We start from the raw sequence: 20,943 nt of genomic DNA on the forward strand, positions 1-20,943 counted from the left end.
TACACCTTCTTTACCATCCTATCAACCTGTGCGTCCACTTTCAGCCACTCACAAAGGAATCAGAACTCGTGGGCCAGTGAGAACTTCCCTCAGCAGTCAAAAGGAACCTTCATTTCACCAGCAGATCTCCTGTCGTGTTGCTTGTATGGAGTCAACAGACATTAAATAGCCAGCACAGGGTAACTGCACAGTTATTCCACTCTTAACTTTGACCTGCCGCTGGTTACAAGGTGACAGAACCAGGTACATAGGCCACTAGAAACTTACTCACTGCCAAGGGAAGCACAGTGGTACAGCGGGTAAAGCCGCTGCCTCACAGCTCCAGAGACCGGGGTTCAATCCCGACCTCCAGTGCTGTCTGTGTGGAGTTTGCACGTTCCCTTTGTGACCGGGGGTTTCGTCCCACATCCCAAAATCCTGTGGGTCGGTAAATTGCCCCCAGTGTGTAGGTGAGGGGTAGAATCTAGGGGGAGGTGATGGGAATGTGGGGTGAATAACAAAAAGGAGTAACGTAGGGTTAGTCCAAATGGGTGGTTGATGGTCACTGTGGACTCAGTGGGCCAAAGGAATTGGAATTGGTACAGTGAAAAACTTGTCTTGCACACGATCGTACAGGCATACCATGTTGAATTTGATAGGAGCTTTGTCCATACATTAACATATAAATGGTTGACTACATAGTTAATCATTGAATTTCCACTGCTATGTCTTTGCTTTAATTGCTTGTCCCAATCAATCACTCATTTCCAGTCATTTCACTGTATATCGCACTTTCCTGCCTCTCTCATTTTTAATGATTTATTTATTCTCCCCACTCCTGTCTGATGTCAGAGCCCGGCTACTGCTGCCCATTTTTTTGAGGACAGCTCCACTTCACTACGTCGCTGTAATGTCAAAAGCCAGTCACAGGCAGAAGATGTTGTGGAGAGCGTTAGGCAAACTGTTTAATGAATAATCCTCATGTTTACCCTTGAGAACTTTACGGAGGAGGTTTTGATCTGACTCTTGCACAAGGATCTCTGTAGAATGCCTGTGGGAACCCTTCAGATAGAAAAGGATCTGTAGAAGGTGTCTCCTGAACAATAGCATTCGAGAGTGGAACTTACAATCTTGTTAGTCACAGAAGGTCTACAGTTGTAAGTATATAGTTATTAAAAATGTTCATCATCTTGTAACCTTGTTTTTGCCCAGTTCATGCAAGACTGTTCTTTATGGTTTGACTCCTGTTAACCATTAGGCCAAGAATTACTAGGAACAGTAGCTCACTGGTGACATTAGTGGACCAATGACCCATAGCTCTAGACTAATAATCCTGAGATGTGAATAATGCCCAAGGACATTGTGGATGTCTGGTCTCCCTATCTAAGGAGGGATGTGCGTGAGGTGGAGGGAGTGCCGCAAAGGTTCATCAGATTGGTTCATGGGATGAGAGTGGGTGCCCTGCTGAGAGATAAAGCAGAGTAGGCTTGTACTCTGTACTTTATGAGAGGTGATCTCACTGAAATTAAAAATTGTTAATGGTCTTGACAGGGTGGATGTAGGGAGTATCGTTTCCCCTGGCTGGGCCTGAACCAGGAGTCACAGTCTCAAAATAAGGAATCGGTCATTCGGGATTGAGACGAGGATAAGTTCCTTCACCCAGAGGGTGGTGAACCTTTGGAATTCTTTCCCCAGGAGGGCGGTGCAGGTTCTGTCACTGAGTATGTTCAAGGCAGCTGGATTCAAGGGTATCAAGGAATCTGGGGTTACTGCAGAAACATGGTGCTGAGGTAGGTCAGCCATGGTCAGATCATTCCAAGTGATCACCCAATCCCCATTTGGTTTCTCCAACTTAGAGTAGACTCCATTGTGAACACCGAACGCAGTACACCAGAAGTGCAGGTGAGTCACTGCGTCATTTGGAAGGTCCGTGTGGATCCATGGATGGTGGGAAGGGGAGAGGTGAAAGGACAGATGTGGCATCTCCCATGGTGTAAGAAATTGGTGCTGGCAAATGGAACTATCTTAGGTGGGCACCTTGGTCAGCATGGATGAGATGGGCCGAAGGGCCTGTTTCCCTGCTGTATGACTCTAAAGGAGGTGGTTGGTGGGAACTGAAGAATAGACCAGGGGGTGGTCCTTCTGAAATGCTGAAGGGGAGGGGAATATGTTGGTGGAATCTTGTTGGAACCAGAGGAAATTGTGAGTGCTGTCTGGTTGAATGCAGATGCTGGTGGTAGGTGAGGACCAGGGGAATTCTGTCCTCGCTATGTTCAGGAGGACGATGAGGGGAGGGGAGCAGGAAATAGATCTGATGCAGTCAAGGGCTCCTGTCGACTATGGTAGAGGAAGAAGGGAGGCAGGGGATTAAAGTCAAAGTCAAGTTTATTGTCATCTGCACAAGTCCATGTGTGCACAGGGGCAATGAAAAACTTACTTGCAGCAGCATCACAGGCACAGAGCATCACATCAGCAGCATTCACAAGAATCAGAATCAGAATTTAATATCACTGACATATGTTGTGAAATGTGTTGTTTTGTGGCAGCTGTACAGTGCAAGACATAAAGACATAAAAATTACCATAAGTTACTAAATAAATAAATAGTGGAAAAGAGGAATAACGAGGTAGTGTTCCTGGAGGAGGGAAAGGAGCTGTCCCTGAATCGTTGAGTGTGGGTCTTTAGGCTCCTGTACCTCCTCCCCGATGGTGGTAACGTGAAGAGGGCATGTCCTGGAAGGTGAGAGTCCTTAGTGATGGATGCTGCCTTCTTGAGACACCGCCTCTCGAAGATGTCCTCGATGGTGGGGAGGGTTGTGCCTGTGATGGAGCTGGCTGAGTTTACAACCTTCTGCAATTTTTCCCAGAAAGAACACAATTAGAACAAAAAAAAAACCATTTTAGTGAAAAATGGTCAAAGTGTTGCTAAACTCTAGTGATTGTGAGGGAATGGGGTTGATGGGATTCCTCTGCTAACTAGCATAGGCTCAATGGGCTGAATACAGGCCCTTCAGCCCAACCAATCCAATCCACGCCGACTACGGTGCCCACCCAGCTAGTCCCAATTTCCTGCGTTCGGCCCGCATCCCTCCAAGCCCTGCCCCTCCATGTACCTATCCAAGTGCTTCTTAAATGACACTGTTGTACCTGCCTCACCCACTTCCTCTGGCAGCTCGTTCCATACACTCACCACCCTCTGTGTGGAAAAAGTTGCCCTTCAGGTCCCTTTTAGATCTTTCCCCTCTCATCTAAATAAGAAAGTGTGGATCTCCTTCATTCTCTCCAATAGTTGAAGTGCTTCATCGCGGTACGTCTCTCCTGCACCCTCTTCAGCCCTTGACATTCTTGCTCAGAGGTTTACGATGCTGAGGTTTGATCCATGGATTACAAAGATTCAGCATGGCTTTGTCACCTTTTGAGTTCTGTGACTATAGACAACATTAGGTTTTTCATGTGCTTTCTAAGTCAACTCTCCCTGGGATCTGACAGTACTGTCCGACAGAGAGCAGGGCACTCTCCGGGTATTAGAGTTACAGAGTCATAGAGCAATACAGCACGGATACAGGCCCTTCAGCCCAACCAATCCACGCCGACTACGGTGCCCACCCAGCTAGTCCCAATTTCCTGCGTTCGGCCCGCATCCCTCCAAGCCCTGCCCCTCCATGTACCTATCCAAGTGCTTCTTAAATGACACTGTTGTACCTGCCTCACCCACTTCCTCTGGCAGCTCGTTCCATACACTCACCACCCTCTGTGTGGAAAAAGTTGCCCTTCAGGTCCCTTTTAGATCTTTCCCCTCTCATCTTAAACCTATGCCCCCTAGTTTTGGACTCCCCTACCCTGGGGAAAAGACAGTTACCGTCCACCTTATCTATGCCTCTCATAACTGCAAACACTTCTATAAGGTCACTCCTCAGTCTCCTACATTCCAAGGAATAAAGACCCAGCCTGGCCAACCTCTCCCTGTAACTCAGGCCCTCGAGTCCTGGCAACATTCTCGTAAATCTTCTCTGCACTCTTTCCAGTTTAACCACGTCTTTCCTATAACAGGGCGACCAAAACTGTGCACAGTGCTCCAAGTGTGGCCTCGCCAATGACTTATACAACTGTAACATGATGTCCCAACTCCTGTACTCAGTGCCCTGACTGATGAAGGCCAGCGTGCTAAATGCCTTTTTCACCACCCTGTCTACCTGTGACACCACTTTCAACAAACTATGCACTTGTACTTCTAGGTCCCTCTGTTCTGTTACACTCCCTAGTGCCCGACCATTCATCGTACAAGTCCTACGCTGGTTTGACTTTCCAAAACGCATCACCTCCCACTTACCTGTACTGAAATCCATTTTCCACTCCTCGGCTCACTTCCCGAACTGATCAAGATCCCCCTGTGATCTACGATAACCTTCTTCACCATCAACAACACCTCCTGATTTCATGTCATACACAAACTTACTGATCAAGCCTTGTACATTCGCATCCAGATCACTTACGGTATAAGATAATGAATAACAAGGGTCCCAACACTGACCCTGCGGCACACCACTAGTCACTGGCCTCCATTCCGAGAAACAACCTTCAACCACCACCCTCTGCTTCCTACCTCCGAGCCAATTTTGAATCCACCGATTGGATTCAGGCCAACGTTACTACTGTATTAATAGCACAACAGTCTGCTGATCAGTGTTTGTGAGGGTTCAGCACTAGGACAAAGTTTGACAGTAACTCTTTTTATGCAAAGAAAATTGGGTCATTTGGAGTCGTGAAATGGAGCTGCTTGAACTGAGAGTTCTTTCCTGATAAATACAACATTGATGTTTGTAAACTCAGGCTCGCTGACTTCCTATGACTCAGAAAGAGGTCATTTGGCCCATCAGGCCCATGCAATCTCCCAGCAGAGCAATTCCATTAGTCCCATCCCCCTCTCTTATTTTCCCAGTAGAGCCACAACATATTCCCATCGACTTCCCATCCTTTGACTCTCTTTGCCATTAACCCGCACACTGGGGGCATGTTACAGCGGCCAGTTAACCTACCGACCCCGCACGTCTTTGTGATGTGGGAGGAAACCGGAGCACCCGGGGGAAACCCACGCGGTCACAGGGAGAACGTGCAAACTCCACACAGACAGCACTGGAGGTCGGGATTGAACCCGGGTCTCTGGAGCTGTGAGGCGGCAGCACTGCCCACACGCATTCTTTCTCTCTCTCTCTCTCTCTCTCTTTCCTTTCTCTCTCTTTCCCTCTCTCTCTCTCCTTTCTCTCTCTCTCTCTCCTTTCTCTCTCTCTCCTTTCTCTCTCTCTCTCTCTCTCTCCTTTCTCTCTCTCTCCTTTCTCTCTTTCCTTTCTCTCTCTCCTTTCTCTCTCTCTCTCTCTCTCCTTTCTCTCTTTCCTTTCTCTCTCTCCTTTCTCTCTCTCTCTCTCTCTCCTTTCTCTCTCTCTCCTTTCTCTCTCCTTTCTCTCTCTCTCTCTCCTTTCTCTCTCTCTCTCTCCTTTCTCTCTCCTTTCTCTCTCTTTCCTTTCTCTCTCTCTCCTTTCTCTCTCTTTCCCTCTCTCTCTCCTTTCTCTCTCTCTCTCTCTCCTTTCTCTCTCTCTCTCCTTTCTCTCTCTCTCTTTCTCTCTCTCTCTCTTTCCTTTCTCTCTCTCTCCTTTCTCTCTCTTTCCTTTCTCTCTCTCTCCTTTCTCTCTCTCTCTCTCTCTCTCTCTATCATGCACAGGAGATGATTTGCCCCTCTCACTCCCCACCCCAAGCCACACGTAGACCCAGTCTATCTGGGCCGGTGAAGCTGCTGTTGATCTCCCAGGTCCTCTATCAGTGACAGAGCAGGGAATCTAATCTCGTCCTCTTGTTAAGTGGCTTCCTTTTTATGATAACTGTGAGGAACGTTATTGCTTTGCCTTTCCCTGTGCTGCATACGGTTGTATAGTTACGCTGGGAGCAATATCTAATCCTGCTGTGGATATGTGGAATAGATTCCCAGATAAAACAGATAATTGCCTTATTGATTGATGCCTTTTTAACAAGATCTGGCTGAATCCCTGGTAAACAGCAAGAAAATAAAGATGTGGAGATAGAGGTAATTGAATGAGTTTGAAGTCCTCAGCCAATGATGTTCTGGAGTGGGTTGGTCAAAGAGACCTTTAGCTTGTGAGGTAAGGGGTGTGGGGAGGGATGATGTGGGGCAAGGGACAGCTGCTTTAGCCTGTGACTCCCTCAGGTCCTGGGATGCCTCAGTGCTGCCATACCTCGTGTCTTCTGCTAACCCTGGCTGACTCAGTCTCCACAAACTCAGCACTGGGTAGATTGGAGCCTTGGCTGTCACACCATGTCACAGACTCTGTAACCACACCGCGGCTTCAACTGTAAGCTCTCTCTGACAGTGCTGTAGATCCTAGTGTGTGTCAATAAATCCCTCTGCGACGTCTTGCCTCACTTTCTCCGCAACCCTCCTCCCTCTCCCACCCCACCTCCAGATGTATACCCGAGACACAGTTTTGACCTTTCAGGTCCCCTTTCCCCCAGGGTTGGGGAACTGAGAGGGCACCAGTTTAAGGTGAGAGGGGAGAGATTGAACAGGAACCTGAGGGGCAACCTTTTCACCCAGGGGGTGGTCCGCATATAGAACGAGCTGCCAGAGGAAGTGGTTGAAGCAGGTACAATAACAACATTTAAAAGAACTTGGACAGGTATATGGATAGGAAAGGTGTGAAGGGATATGGGGCAAACACGGGCAAATGGGACTAGCTTGGATGGGTATCTTGGTCAGCATGGACCAAATGGGCTGAAGGACCTGTTTCTGTGCTGTGTGACTCTGTGACTCCAACAGAACTGGCGATGAGTCATGGTGTTTCCGCACTGAAGGCAGGCTTGTCCTACCCATCGTGCTCTTGGTGGTCTAGCAGATCCGTGGTAGAACTGAATGGTGGAAGAGTTTTGAGGGCTGAATGGCCTCCTCCTGTTACGAATGTTGCAAACTCTAAAGAGCGGCTCAGTCTTCACCAACTCACTGCCGCTCCCCGCAACCTCTGACGGAAGACACACTGCTTCTGTCGCCATCCTTCACACCCTAGTCCCACCACTCCTCCTGGTCGATCCCTGGACCCTACCTTTGATCTCCGTCTGCCTATTAGTGATCTATTATTAGTTATTACTATTAGTAATCTACTAATCGCTGTTCCTTCACCATCACTCGGTCAAAATCCTGGAACTCTCTCCTTAACAGCACTGTGAGTACACCCACACCTCAAGGACTGCAGCAGTTCAAGAAGGCAGCTCATCACCACCTTCTCAAGGGCAACTCAGAAAGGGCAATTAAATGCTGGCTCAGCCTGAGGAGCCCACGTCCCTTGAATGAACAGAAAACCATGTTACATATCTCCTTATGACACAGAAGACCGGTCAGTCCACCAAGTCAATGCTGGCTCCCAGAACAACCCCGTTCCCTTCTAATCTTCCCTGTAGCTTATTCTCTGCACATTCCCATCAGCTCTCCCCAGATTCACACAAATGTCTTCTCATTAATGCAGGCTCAGGACCTGATTTGTACAGGTAATTTTTAAGTACAAAGTTAAACTTCAGGAGATGCAGAAAACCTTGCAAGTGTTACCAAATGGGAAAATAACAGTTACGTGTTGTAGATTACTATTCAGTAACAGTACCTATATAGCCAGTAAGTAAGTTTTTTACTCAGAGAGTGGTGAGTGTATGGAATGGGCTGCCGGCAACGGTGGTGGAGGCGGATATCATAGGGTCTTTTAAGAGACTGTTGGATAGGTACATGGAGCTGAGAAAGATAGAGGGCTATGAGTAAGCCTAGTAGTTTCTAAGGTAGGGACATGTTCAGCACAGCTTTGTGGGCCGAAGGGCCTGAATTGTGCTGTAGCTTTTCTATGTTTCTAAAATATTGTTTCCTTCCCATGTAGTTATTTCTGTTCTCACAGAAACAGACCATTTTATAAATAATTAGTGGTCCTGAATTTCAGTTAAAATTGTGTTCAATTTATGGAGTTATTCAGCAGGTTGAAACAAAATCAAGCCATTTTTAAGAAGATCTGTTATTCCTGGAAGGATGATCAGCAAAAATATTTACTCCCTCCTTCATTTATTATTAATCTATTCACTGAAATATGGATGGGAATTAAAATTATAGCAAATGGCTTCAAATTGCACGAAGTCTATTTGTGTAATACCTGTGTAAAACATGCCACGAAGTTGGAGAAAGTGGCTGGGTAAATGTATACTGTGAAACATTTAAACTATACCTTAAACGTGAAATATAAAGATATTTCACATGGGTTTCTGGTAGTTAACTGGCTCAATGAAAGAACCTTACCAACAAGATCCTCCTGTGCACAGCAGAGAAATGGGAAGAGCATTGCAAACTGTGGCATGTTGGTGTATGTGTCCTTCTGCCTGACACCATCAACATATCCTGATATCCACTGATTTCCCGTGGACCCATCGACTTGTGTGTGTCTGTGTATGTCTGTCTGCGTGTGTGATATATGTGTGTTTGTGTGTGTGTGTGTGTGTGTGTGTGTGTGTTTATATATGTCTCATACATAACTCAAACTTGACTGAGTTTTTCTGAGGAGGTGACGAAGGTGACTGATGAGAGTAGGACAGTGGATCTTGTCCACATGGACTTTAGTAAGGCGTTTGACAAGGTCCCCAGTGGTAGGCTGATCCAGAAGATTAAGATGCATGGGGCCCATGGTGAATTGATAGTTTGGATTCAGAATTGACTTGCCCACAGAAGAGAGGGTAGTGGCGAAGTGACCGGTGGTGTTCTGCAGGGATCGGTGCTGGGGCCTCAGTTGTTTGTGATATGACAAACAGAAGTTTACCAGGATGAGCTATAAGGAGAGGTTGGACAAACTTGGGTTGTTTCTCTGGAGCGTCTCAGGCTGAGGGGAGACCTGATAGAGGTTTATAAAATTGGTAAATTTGTTTATTATTGTTACATGTACTGAGGTACAGTGAAAAACTTTGTCCTGCATGCCATCCATACAGATCATTTCATCACGTCAGTGCATTGAGGTAGTACAAGGGAAAACAATAACAGAACGCAGAATAAGGTGTTACAGTCACAGAGAGAGTGCAGGCAGACAATGAGGTGCAAGGTCATAATGAGGTAGATTGTGAGGTCAGGAGTCCATCTATCATGAGAGGCATAGATAGGGTACACAGCCAGAATCTTTTTCCCAGGATAGAAATGTCAAATACTAGAGGATGTGCATTTAAACTGAGGGAAAAGTTTAAGGGAGATGTGCGGGCAAGGTTGGTTTTTAACACAGACGGGCTGCCAGGGGTGGTGGTGGAGGCAGATACAACAGTGGGGTTTAAGAGGCTGTTAGACAGACACATGAATGTGCAGGGAGTGGAGGGATGTGGATCCTGTGCAGGCAGCAGGGATTTAATTTAATTTGTCATTGTGTTCGGTGCAGACATTGTGGGAGGAAGGGTCTGTTCCTGTGCTGTACTGTTCTGTGTTCTAAATATATAGATATGTGTGTTTACTTGTGTGCGTGCATGTACGTATATACATACGTGTGTGTGTGTGTGTATACACGTGTGTGTGTGTGTGTGTGTGTGTGTGTATATACATGTGTGTGTGTGTTTATAGGAACAAACACACCTTTGCCAATTGTCCCTTGGATAAGCAGATCATTTGTAAATGTAGTAAAGCTGTTTGACTGGCCTTGAGTTACAAGCGCTGTCACAAGTCAACACTTTGCTGTGAGCCTGTGATCACTCGCAGGCTGGAGTGAGTGGGACTGGCACATTTGCTTCCCTGTACAGTCTACAGATTTAACATCCCTTCTATAATGAGGGCCCACGACTGCACTTGAGGCTACAACTGCATTCTGATGATATAAATTTATCTGTGCTCCTTTATTCTTCTGCTGTATGTTTCCATTTATAAAACCCAGAAGCTCAAGGCCTTATCCGTGGTTTAATGCCCGTGACTGGGAATTACCGGGACAGGACGTAGAAAGAAAGAGCTCGCACTTTTCCTGACCGTGGGACACCCTGGAATGTCTTACAGCCAAAGGGAATTCTCTTGACAACCAGACACTTATAGTGCAGGGAACATGGCTGATAATCTGTCACAGCAAGCCCCCAGAAACACCTACATAATAAGAACCAACTAAATAACTGTAACACTATATTCTGCATTGTTCTCTTTTCCTTTTTACTCCCTTGATATGTACGGAATGATCTGTCTGGGTGGCATGCAGACAAAAGCTTTTCACTATATCTCGGTACATGTGACAATAATAAACTAACTAGCAATTAAATTGATGTTGGTCGAGGGGTGAATATTGGCCAGAAGTCTGTGTTCAACCCCTCAGTCTTTTTCAAAAAGTTCCCTGGGATGTTTTGGATCTGTCCAAGAAGGATGCAAGGTTTTCCTGAAAGATTTTTGTGGTCTTGAACTCACAACCTGATTGAAAAATGATAATGCTGTCCACTGATCCACTGAAACACAGCTGTCCGAAACTGAACCTACTCCCAGGTTTGGTAGTATCCCAGGTCCCACCCCCAGCTGAAGATTAAAGCCCAGATTGTGTTCTGAAAATGAAATTGTTTGGAAATCACCAACTTTGAGATAAATCGTTCATGATAAAAATAGCAAGGATTCAAATAAGGCAGCAACTAGTCCAAAGCCCCAAACGTTTAGCTCTGATCTCACTGTAAATTGTCCCTAAAGTGTAGGTGAGGGGTAGAATCTGAGGGCAGTTGATGGGAATGTGGGGACTGAAATGGGATTAGTGTAAGATTGGTGTAAATGGGTGCTTGATGGTTAGCACAGACTCAGTGGGCAGAAGGGCCTGAGTCTGTGCTGTAGGACGCTATGATTCAATGGTCTAATGTCCTGCCTTGCAATTGTTTAAATGAGCAATGTCCCAGCTGAAGATATTAGTTGCTAATTAAACATTTCTGGGACACTGTTTCACAAGGGGTGAAAGGCCAGCCATATTTTCTTTAATTTGTTTGGGATTTTTCCCTTATTTCTGGCTTTCCCACACCTCTGGTGGCGTAAACTGATGGACCTTTTGGAAAAAAGCAACAGGGTTGTGACCAAATTTCCAAAGCCCCCAGCACAGTTATGATGGGCTGAATAGTCTGTCCAAACGAGGATCCTAGTTGTGCAGCTCATCTCCCACTCTAGACTTCACTGATCTGGTGAGCTTGTTTTGAACATGGAAAGTTAAACAATGGCCACTGCAGAAAGGGTGAATGAGTTTAGATTTATGGAATTAATCTGCAAATTCTCTGACTCTGCCTCTTAACAGCTGAGCACCTGGGCTGGGCCAATGATGGTGAGATAAAGAGATTTTATTTCAATTCCAGACCCAATCTTCGTAGCCCACAGAACCCCCTCCTGACTACAGCGGGAGAGTGTGATTGACGACGTATCCTCATGTACCATAGAGTGATAGAGTCATACAGCACAGAAACAGGCCCCTCAGTCCAACTCATCCATGCTGGCCAAGATGCCTATTCGAGTTAGTCCCATTTGCTTGCATTGACCCATTATCCCTCTAAACCTTCACCACCCAGGTACCTGTAAATAATGGTTTATGAAAGTTGTTACTCTATCCATCTTAAACATTTCCTCTGGCAGCTTGTCCCACACCACCCTCTGTGAAAAAAGCTTGCCCCCTCAGGTCCCCTTTAAATCTTTCCCTCTCCCACCTTAAACCTATGCCTTCTTTTATTCTCCCCCATCCTGAGAAAGAGACTAAGACCATTCACTTTATTTACACCCCTTGTGATGTTATAAACCTCTGTGAGGTCACCCGTCCACAATTCACGGTTCATTAACTACATCAGGCCGTGGAGGTCACCAGAACACTCAAAGTACCAGCTGCCGCTCCCCAGGAGATCATACAATGGAAATCCACTTCCTTATGACCGGTGGAACAGAAGGTCATTTAACCCCTTCATCCTCTCTGCTGTTCAATAACATTTGGACTCAATATCCTTTGTGGTCTAAGGTAAGATTTAAGATTTCTTTATTAGTCACATGTACATCGAAACACACAAGTGAAATGCACCCTTTGCGTAGAGTGTTCTGGGGGCAGCCCGCAAGTGTCGCCACGCTTCCGGCGCCAACATAGCATGCCCACAACTTCCTAATCCGTACGTCTTTGGAATGTGGGAGGAAACCGGAGCACCCGGAGGAAACCCACGCAGACACGGGGAGAACGTACAAACTCCTTGCAGGCAGCAGCCGGAATTGAACCTGGGTCACTGGCACTGTAATAGCCTTATGCTAAACACTCTGCTGCCTGACCTCCTGAGTGCTTCCTGCAGTTTCAGTTTTTGCTTCAGATTTCCAACAGCAGCAGTTTTTATGATTTCCAAAAGCCAGCAAATTTTCAATTGAACCAGCGTCCACTGCCCTCTGTGTAGAGAGTGCTGTGGTCTCACACCCTTGGCGAAAAAATGTTTCTGAATTTCCTCCTGAATGACCAGATATGGGGTGACTCAGTCTTCTCTTCAGTGGAAAAACAGCTCAGTCTATCTACTCAATCCATGCAACTCAAGGTCGTAATAAATTAATTCTTATCCTGGAGTCACAAGAGACTGCTGATGCTGGAATCTGGAGCAACAAACTGTCTGCTGGACCAACTCAGCGGGTTGAGCAGCATCTGTGGGGGGAAATGGACAGTCAATGATTTGGGTCAAGACCCTTCACCTGGATTCTTACCCTTCTGTGTTCCGGAGAATGCAATTATAGTTTCTTTGCTTCTCCTCAAAGCTAACACTTTGAGTTCCCTGGTAATATTCGGTTGTGTAGCGGTTAGCGTAACGCTATTACAGCGCCAGCGACCCGGGTTCAATTCCTGCCGCTGTCTGTAAGGAGTTTGTACGTTCTCCCCGTGTTTGCATGGGTTTCCTCCGGGTGCTCCGGTTTCGTCCCCCATTCCAAAGACGTATGGGTTAGGAAATTGTGGGCAGGCTATGTTGGCGCCGGAAGCGTGGCGACACTTGCGGGCTGCCCCCAGAACACTCTACGCAAGAGATGCATTTCACTGTGTGTTTCGATGTACATGTGACTAATAAAGAAATCTTATCTTATAATATTCAAGCCAATCTCTGCTGCTCCTCTTTCAAGGCGAACATATCCTTTCACATGTGAAGTGCCCAGAACTATGCGCAGTGGTCTAGCTGTGACCTAACCAGGGCTTTGTACATCAGGAGCAAAGCTTCCAACTCTCTATTTTCTAGTTCCAGCTCTGTGAAAGTTTGTCCTGACTATGATAGTACGGTGATCTGCATACAGCAAGATCCCACAGAGAGCAATATGACAGTGATTAGATAATTTCCTCTGCTTCGAAATGTCCCTCTCAGGATTACCCAAGATGGCAGACCAGCTTGGACCCTCATTCAAACGATGGCATCTCCAACACTGTTGCACTGGAGGATTCGTACAGATTTCATGCCCTGGCTTCTCGAACAGGACTTGAACACTTGACCTTTCGACGTAGGGGTGAGAGTGTTTGCAACCCACCCACAGCTAACATCTGACACCCAGATGTGATCGAGCCCACCAGTGTCATTCACTCCTGTCTCGTTATATAAACATCTGGATCAGCCCCCGTCAGCCCGCACACACCCCTCCCACTGGGTCCCCTCCACCCGCTCTTCCCATCTGCCCTCCCCACCTCCCTTCCATGGCTCTATGCTCCACCTTCCTCTCAGAAGAAACACTTGGTGAAATTCCCTTCCGGCGGCACTCGGATCACATCTGTACTCTCTCTGGTTCCTGATCTTCAGCTGTGGCAGGAGTTTGAAATGGAGACACAGGAGTCCGAAGCAACACACAATCTGCTGGAGGAAGCCAGCTGGTCGAGCAGCATCTGTGGGGGTTCCTCCAGCAGATCTGTTTTTGCAGGAGTTTGACAGCTGGGTGGCATTAATACTTCTAACGTGTCAGTCTCTGCAGTCTGTCAGCATCCTCCCTGAGAGATAAAGCAGACCAGAAAAGTCCCCTGGTAACGTGTTTTATGACTTGTTTTGCAGAGCTGCCCAGCGATCGCGTGGTAAGTTTGGATGAAGCAGTGGATGAGGTCTGAGGTGAAGATGTTGGGACACAGTCAGTTTCCACCTTCAGAAGGCTTTTGCCTCCCTGACTCCTCGTTCTTTGGTAAGGTCATATTGAGGAAAGAAAGGTTTGTATCTCTTTCACATCCCACTCTGCACAGCCCGGGATCTCGCCAGTCATTGGAACACTGTTGAGGTGTAGTCACTGTTGTAGAAAACACAACTGCCAATTTGCGTACAGCAAGATTTCACAAATAGCTGTCCATAATGACCTGGTAACCTAGTTAATGATCTTTGATGAGGGACAGGTACCAATGTAAATTCCCCAGATTTTTAAATAGTGACCATGGGATCCTTAATGCTCACCAGAGAGGCAGGAGGGAACACAGTTTAACTTATCTGAAGAAGGCTCCTCTGAATGAGCAGCACTCCCCCAGTACTGCCCCTCCCCCAGTACTGCCCCTCCCACAGTGTGACCCTCCCCCAGTACTGCCCCTCCCACAGTGTGACCCTCCCCCAGTACTGCCCCTCCCACAGTGTGACCCTCCCCCAGTACTGCCCCTCCCACAGTGTGACCCTCCCTCAGTACTGCCCCTTCCACAGTGACCCTCCCTCAGTACTGCCCCTCCCACAGTGTGACCCTCCCCCAGTACTGCCCCTCCCACAGTGTGACCCTCCCCCAGTACTGCCCCTCCTACAGTGTGACCCTCCCTCAGTACCACCCCACCCACAGTGTGATTTCCCTCCACAGATGCTGCCTGACCTGTTGAGTTCCTCAAGCATCTTGTGTGTTGTACCTTTTTCACAGGCCCTTTCCCTGGCTCTGCAAATGCTGGGTGTGAAGCTTAATGAGACAAATGCGGAACAAAATGAGTGGGATTTTACTGCTGGGTTTGGAATGAAGCAAAGGAGGATAAAGCATTCTTCACAGGCTCAGGACTTACACCCAATCACAGGCTCAGGACTTACACCCAATCACAGGCTCAGGACTTACATCCAATCATAGGCACAGGATGTGCCAAAGAGCTGTACATCCAATCACAGGCTCAGGACTTACACCCAATCACAGGCTCAGGACTTACACCCAATCACAGGCTCAGGACTTACATCCAATCATAGGCACAGGATGTGCCAAAGAGCTGTACACCCAATCACAGGCTCAGGACTTACACCCAATCACAGGCTCAGGACTTACATCCAATCACAGGCTCAGGACTTACATCCAATCATAGGCACAGGATGTGCCAAAGAGCTGTACACCCAATCACAGGCTCAGGACTTACACCCAATCACAGGCTCAGGACTTACATCCAATCACACCCTCAGGAAGCCCCATGGTGCGTTACACCCAATTAAGCACTTTGTGAAATGTGGTTCCCGCTGTAATGTTGGTAACAACAGCAGCCAGTTGCACACAGCAGGACCTTACTTACTTTAGCATAGAGGGAGGCCATTCAACCCTCCATGTCCATGCCAGCCCCCAGCAGCACAACTCTGTTCCCCTTCAGCCTTGCAAATTACCCTCTCTCACATGCCCATCAGCTTCTATTTGATTCTTCTGCCTCCAACCCACACGAAGGGGTAATTTACAGCGGCTAATTAACCCACCAATCTGCGTGCTGTTGGGATGTGGGAGGAAACCGGAACACCCAGGGGAAACCCATGGGGTCACAGGGAGAACGTGCAAACTCCACACAGAGGGCATACGAGGTCAGGACTGAACGGGGGTCTCTGGTCCTGTTTGGCAGTGGCACTAACTGCTGGACCATCATGTCACCCCTACAGCAGGAGCTTCTCTCAGACTTCTGTCCCATGGATTCAGACCAAGGCTGATCTGGTCTTGGCCACAGCTCCTCTTCCCTGCCCTTTCCCCGATCACCGTGACACCCCTGTAGTCCAAACCTCAATCTGTCTCAGACGATGGTGCACCCTCCACTCCCCTCCAATGAGGAGATTTCCAAAGATTCCCCACCCTCTGAGGGAAGAAATTCTCCCAATCTGAAATGGGTAATGGCTTATTCTCCAAAACACTGGAGGAACAATGATTCGGTAAGCAGCTTCATTGAAGTCACCTGTGAGGAGTTCCATTGTTCCATCGAACAGAGGGTTTAGCTGAGTGGGTGTCATGCTGGACAAGAATGCTCAGGTTCCTAACCAGAGTCACTAGTGAGTGCTGTCCACTGAGACTCCTGGGGTACCTGTTCCAAACCAGCATTAACTCCAGACTTCAATACTCTCGGTGTGGGCTCCTGTTATCACTGTTCAGGCAGGCTCTGAACACTTGGATGAGTGTGAGGCATTCTCACAATCAGGTGTTTTCAGCGGCCTGATATCATTGCCTGTGCAGGGAGAGTTAATGAGTAATCTTCAGTAACCTTTCGTCTCTGACCTAACCACACAATTAATCTGAGGAAGTCATTTAAAAAGCTTTAGCCAGGGAAGATTTCTTTCCTTGTTCTTCAGCCTGCAAAGGGTTTACCAAATCGCTGCTGCTCGGGATAAAACCCAGAGAGCAGCAAATGCTTGTCAGACGTGGGAGGTTTCAGAGGGAGCTTTCACATTGACGGAGTGGCCTACAATGAAGACTCTGAAAAGTAGGAGCGGTTTGAATGTCAGCCTGTACTAGGCACAGCACAATGTAAGGTTAGCCTACAGAGCAGCGATCACCAATGTGGTTAACATACTCTTTACAGTTTGGAGTGCATCCTTAACTTTCACAGAGGCTTCTAATTGATTTTGACTGATGGTTAACACTCTGCTTGTACAGTTTTAATTTTTAATTTGGCCACATTTATCTTTCAATGATAGACTACTTATAATGATAAACTTAAAGCAGTGAAGGGATATCTGAGACATAAAGACAATGACTGTGTGATGTTGTACTGGGGAAAGAACACTGTAATTTACCAGTGAAAGAATATTTCATGATTCTTGTACAAATGCCAGAGTTGCCCTGACAGCATAAGGTCTCTCTCAAGGTAAAATACATCTCAAATGTTTATTCCAGAAACAGAAAGTCAAGTATTGTTTTCATTAGGTTCTAGCTCAGTGTTTTTACTGTTTACGAGTGAGACTCATTAACCGTTTCCATGCCAATGGATCTCAGCAACATGGGAGCTGGACTCTGTTTACCGAGTGCTATGTGCATTCACAGTAGGAGCAGGAGTAGGTCACTCAGCATTTTGACACTCTGCCATTTAACAAGGCTATGGCTGGTCTGATGGTACCTCATCTCTGCATTCCCATCTTCTCTTCATAACCTCTCATCCCCTCATTTATCAATCTCTACCTTAAAAATATCCGAAGAATCTGGTTCCATCGCCCTTTAAGGGAGAGAGTTCCAAAGACTCGGGATCCTCTGAGAGAAAACATTTCACCTCATCTCCGCCTTACGTGAGTGATGCTTCCCTCTCCACATCCACACTATCGAGGCCCCACACGACCTTAGATGTTTGCTCTCAGTCGTTGAAACTCCAGCTGGTACAGGCCTATCCTGCCCAACCTTTCCTCCCTACCACCCATCCCAGGTGCTTGTCTGTGTGTAAGAAACCTTCTCTGAACTGCTTCCAGCTTACATCCATCCCTTAATAAGGAGACCAGTGCTGTACACAGTAGTCCAGACACGGTCTCACAAATACACTGCATATCTGAAGCATAAACTCTTTTGTAGACAGAGTCCCTGGCAATAATAACATTATGTCAGCTTTCCTAATTATTCACTGTACCTATGTACTAGTCCTCTGTGAATTGTGCAGCAGGACACATTTCCTTATGATCTAGGAGGAGGTATCTGACCTCCTGAGTTTATACCAGCTCACACAGCAATCTCACTCCCCCATTGATTTTCCTTGTAATCTCTCCTCCCCAAATTAGATCAAAGAGTCATAGATTCATACAGCACAGAAACAGGCCCTTCAGTCCAACGCATCCATGCCGGCCAACTCTTCCTCAGCTAGTCCCATTTGCCCATATTTGGCCCACATCCCTCGAAACCTTTCCTATCCATGAACCTGTCCAAATGTTGTTATTGTACCTGCCTCTACCACTTCCTTTTCCCAGGGTGAAAATGGCTCACACAAGGGGCATAATTTTAAGGTGAGTGAAGGAAGGTCACTCTAGGTGAGTTGTCACTGAGAAGTAGAGGATTAGGTTTAACCCGGGAAATGAAGTTCACAATGTTCCCCATTTTGCAGTTATGTCTGACAGATTTCTTGGAGTTCTTCGAGGAGGTAACCAAGAGGGTAGATGAGGGCAGGGCAGTGGATGTTGTCTATATGGACCTTAGCAAGGCCTTTGACAAGGTCCCACGTGGCAGGATAGTCTGGAAGATTGGATCACATGGGACCCAGGGGGACAGAGCAGATTGGATTCAGAACTGGCTCAGTGGTAGGAAGCAAAGGATGATGATCGAGGGTTGTTTCTCGGACTGGAGGCCTGTGTCTAGTGGTGTGCCACAGGGGTCGGTGCTGTTGTTTGTAATTTAATAAACAATTTGGATGTGAATGTACAAGGCATGGTTAGTAAGTTTGCGGATGATACTAAATTAGGTGGTGGTGTAGATAGTGTAGAAGGTTATGAAAAATTACAGGGGGACCTTAATCAGCTGGATGTGTGGGCTGAGGATTGCCAAATGGCTTTCAATCCAGATAAATGTGACGTATTGCAATTTGGGAGATCAAACCAGGGTAGGATTTATACAGTGAATGGTAGGGCCCTGGGGAGTGTTATGGAACAGAGGGACCTAGGAGTGCAAGTGCATAGTTTGCTGAAAGCGGCGTCACAGGTAGATAGGGTGGTGAAGAAAGCATTTGGCACACTGGCCTTCATCAATCAGGACATTATAGGAGTTGGGAAGTTATGCTGCCATCGTATAAGACATTGGTGAGGCCACACTTGGAGCACTGTGTGCAGTTTTGGTCGCTCTCTTATAGGAAAGACCTGGTGAAACTGGAAAGAGTGCAGAAAGATTTACGAGGATGTTGCCAGGACTCGAGGGCCTGAGTTACAGGGAGAGGTTGGCCAGGCTGGGTCTTTATTCCTTGGAACGTAGGAAACTGAGGGGTGACTTTAGAGAAGTGTTTAAAATTATGAGAGGCATAGATAAGGTGGATGGTAACAGTCTTTTCCCCAGGGTAGGGGAGTCCAAAACTAGGAGGCATAGGTTTAGGCTGAGAGGGGAATAATTGGAGAGGTGGATTTTCAGGGCTATGGAGATAGAGCAGGGAAGTGGGAATGACTTTTAAATGCTGTTAATGTACCTGCCTCACCCATTTCCTCTGGCAGCTCATTCCATACACTCACCACCCTCTGGGTGAAGAAGTTGCCCCTCAGTTCTCTTTTTAAATCTTTCCCCTCTCACAAACCTGTGCCCTCCAGTTTTTTATTCCCTTTCTCTGGGGAAAAGACTGTGCGCATTCACCCTATCTATGCCCCTCATGATTTTATACACCGCTACAAGGTTACCCCTCAGTCTCCTACGCTCCAAGGAATAAAGTCCTAGCCTGCCCAACCTCTCCCTATAACTCAGGCCCTCAAGTCCTGGCAACATCCTCATGAATCTCCTTTGCACTCTTTCCAGCTTAGTGGCATCTTTCCTGTAGCAGGGTGGCCAAAACTGAACACAATACTCCGAATGTGGCCTCACCAACGTCTTGTACAAATGCAACATAACTTCCCAACTCCTGTACTGTTGAAGGCCAGCGTGCCAAATGTCTTCTTCACCACCATGTCTACCTGCGACAGCCCTTTCAGGGAACCATGTACCTGTACTCCTAGGTCCCTCTGTTCTACAAAACTCCCTGGGGGCCTGCCGTTCACTGGGAAAGTCCTACTCTAGTTTGACTTCCCAAAATGTAACACCTCGCACTGATCTTGACTGAACTCCATCTGCCAATCCTTGGCCCATTTACCCAGCTGATCAAGATCCTGCTGTAATTTTTGATAACCTTCTCCACTGGCGATGACACCATCTATTTCAGTGACATCCTCAGACTTACTAACCATGCCGTTTACATTCTCATCCAAATCGTTTATATAAATGACAAACCACAACGGGCCCAGCACCGACTCCTGTGGCACACCACTAGTGACAGGCCTCCAGTCTGATAGACAACCTTCTGCCATCACCCTCTGCCCCCAACCATCAAGCTAATTGTGTATCCCCTTGTGGTTAATGAATCAGTGACTGGTTATCTTGTGGTTAGTGACTGGTTACCTCTCTGTTTCTCTTGTACACAGACGTCATGGCCGAACAGCCCAGCCTCTCCCTGCAGGACTCAGATGTCTCTGCCTACACACAGTACCCCAACACGCCATTGCCATCGATACAGCAGTGTGGGCCAGTCCCTCCTTACTACTCCAGCGGTGGCTACTACACCCAGTACTCTGATGACTGGTATTCCTCACCTATGTATGACGTGAAGATGTTGCCTTGCGACAGGACCTTCCCCAGAGACTCGGAAGAGTGCGACGTCCCCCTTGCTAAGAAGTCACGGCTGGGTTCTGTCTCTGGGAAGATGAAAGGCGATGAGCTCTGTGTCGTGTGTGGAGACAAGGCGTCCGGATATCACTACAACGCACTCACCTGTGAAGGGTGTAAAGGTAAGAATGCACGAGGGGCAGCGGTAGGAATGAAGGTCTGTCAAAGAAGAAGAGTCTACCTCGTGACAGGGGAGGTGACAAGATGTTGATGCCTGAGAATGGAGAGTCGAGAACCAAGGGGAAGTTCTCCTCCAAGTCACACACCATCCTGACAAGGAAATCTGTCACAGTTTCTTCATCATTGCTGGGTCTTTCACCAGAAGGAATGTAATGGTTCAAGGAGGCAGCCCACTACTGCCTTCTAAAGGGTGATTAGTGATGGGCAATAAATACTGGGCTTCCTAATGACACCCACATCTTGGGATAT

At 47.2% G+C, this 20,943-nt stretch overlaps 1 protein-coding gene across 9 annotated transcripts in view; it reads left to right on the top strand.

Annotated features, from left to right (window-relative positions):
- The first annotated feature begins 782 nt into the window (after positions 1–782).
- nr1h4 (nuclear receptor subfamily 1, group H, member 4) overlaps positions 783–20,943 on the top strand; it is a 68,635-nt gene continuing 48,474 nt past the window's right edge. Inside the window, exons 1-4 of one of the 9 annotated variants that reach the window (XM_052030188.1) lie at positions 783–1,136; positions 13,344–13,482; positions 14,016–14,139; positions 20,274–20,636. In XM_052030188.1, coding sequence (XP_051886148.1) covers positions 14,046–14,139; positions 20,274–20,636 — 457 coding nt within the window. In that variant the 5' untranslated portion in view covers positions 783–1,136; positions 13,344–13,482; positions 14,016–14,045. Of the gene's footprint in view, positions 1,137–1,575; positions 1,770–13,343; positions 13,483–14,015; positions 14,140–16,504; positions 16,680–18,095; positions 18,132–20,273; positions 20,637–20,943 lie in introns of those variants that run through there. The other 8 variants (XM_052030183.1, XM_052030180.1, XM_052030181.1 and 5 more) reach the window with 8 other exon arrangements.

This window comes from Pristis pectinata, chromosome 15 (assembly GCF_009764475.1).
Source record: "Pristis pectinata isolate sPriPec2 chromosome 15, sPriPec2.1.pri, whole genome shotgun sequence".
In the NCBI taxonomy this organism is placed as follows: Eukaryota; Metazoa; Chordata; class Chondrichthyes; order Rhinopristiformes; family Pristidae; genus Pristis; species Pristis pectinata.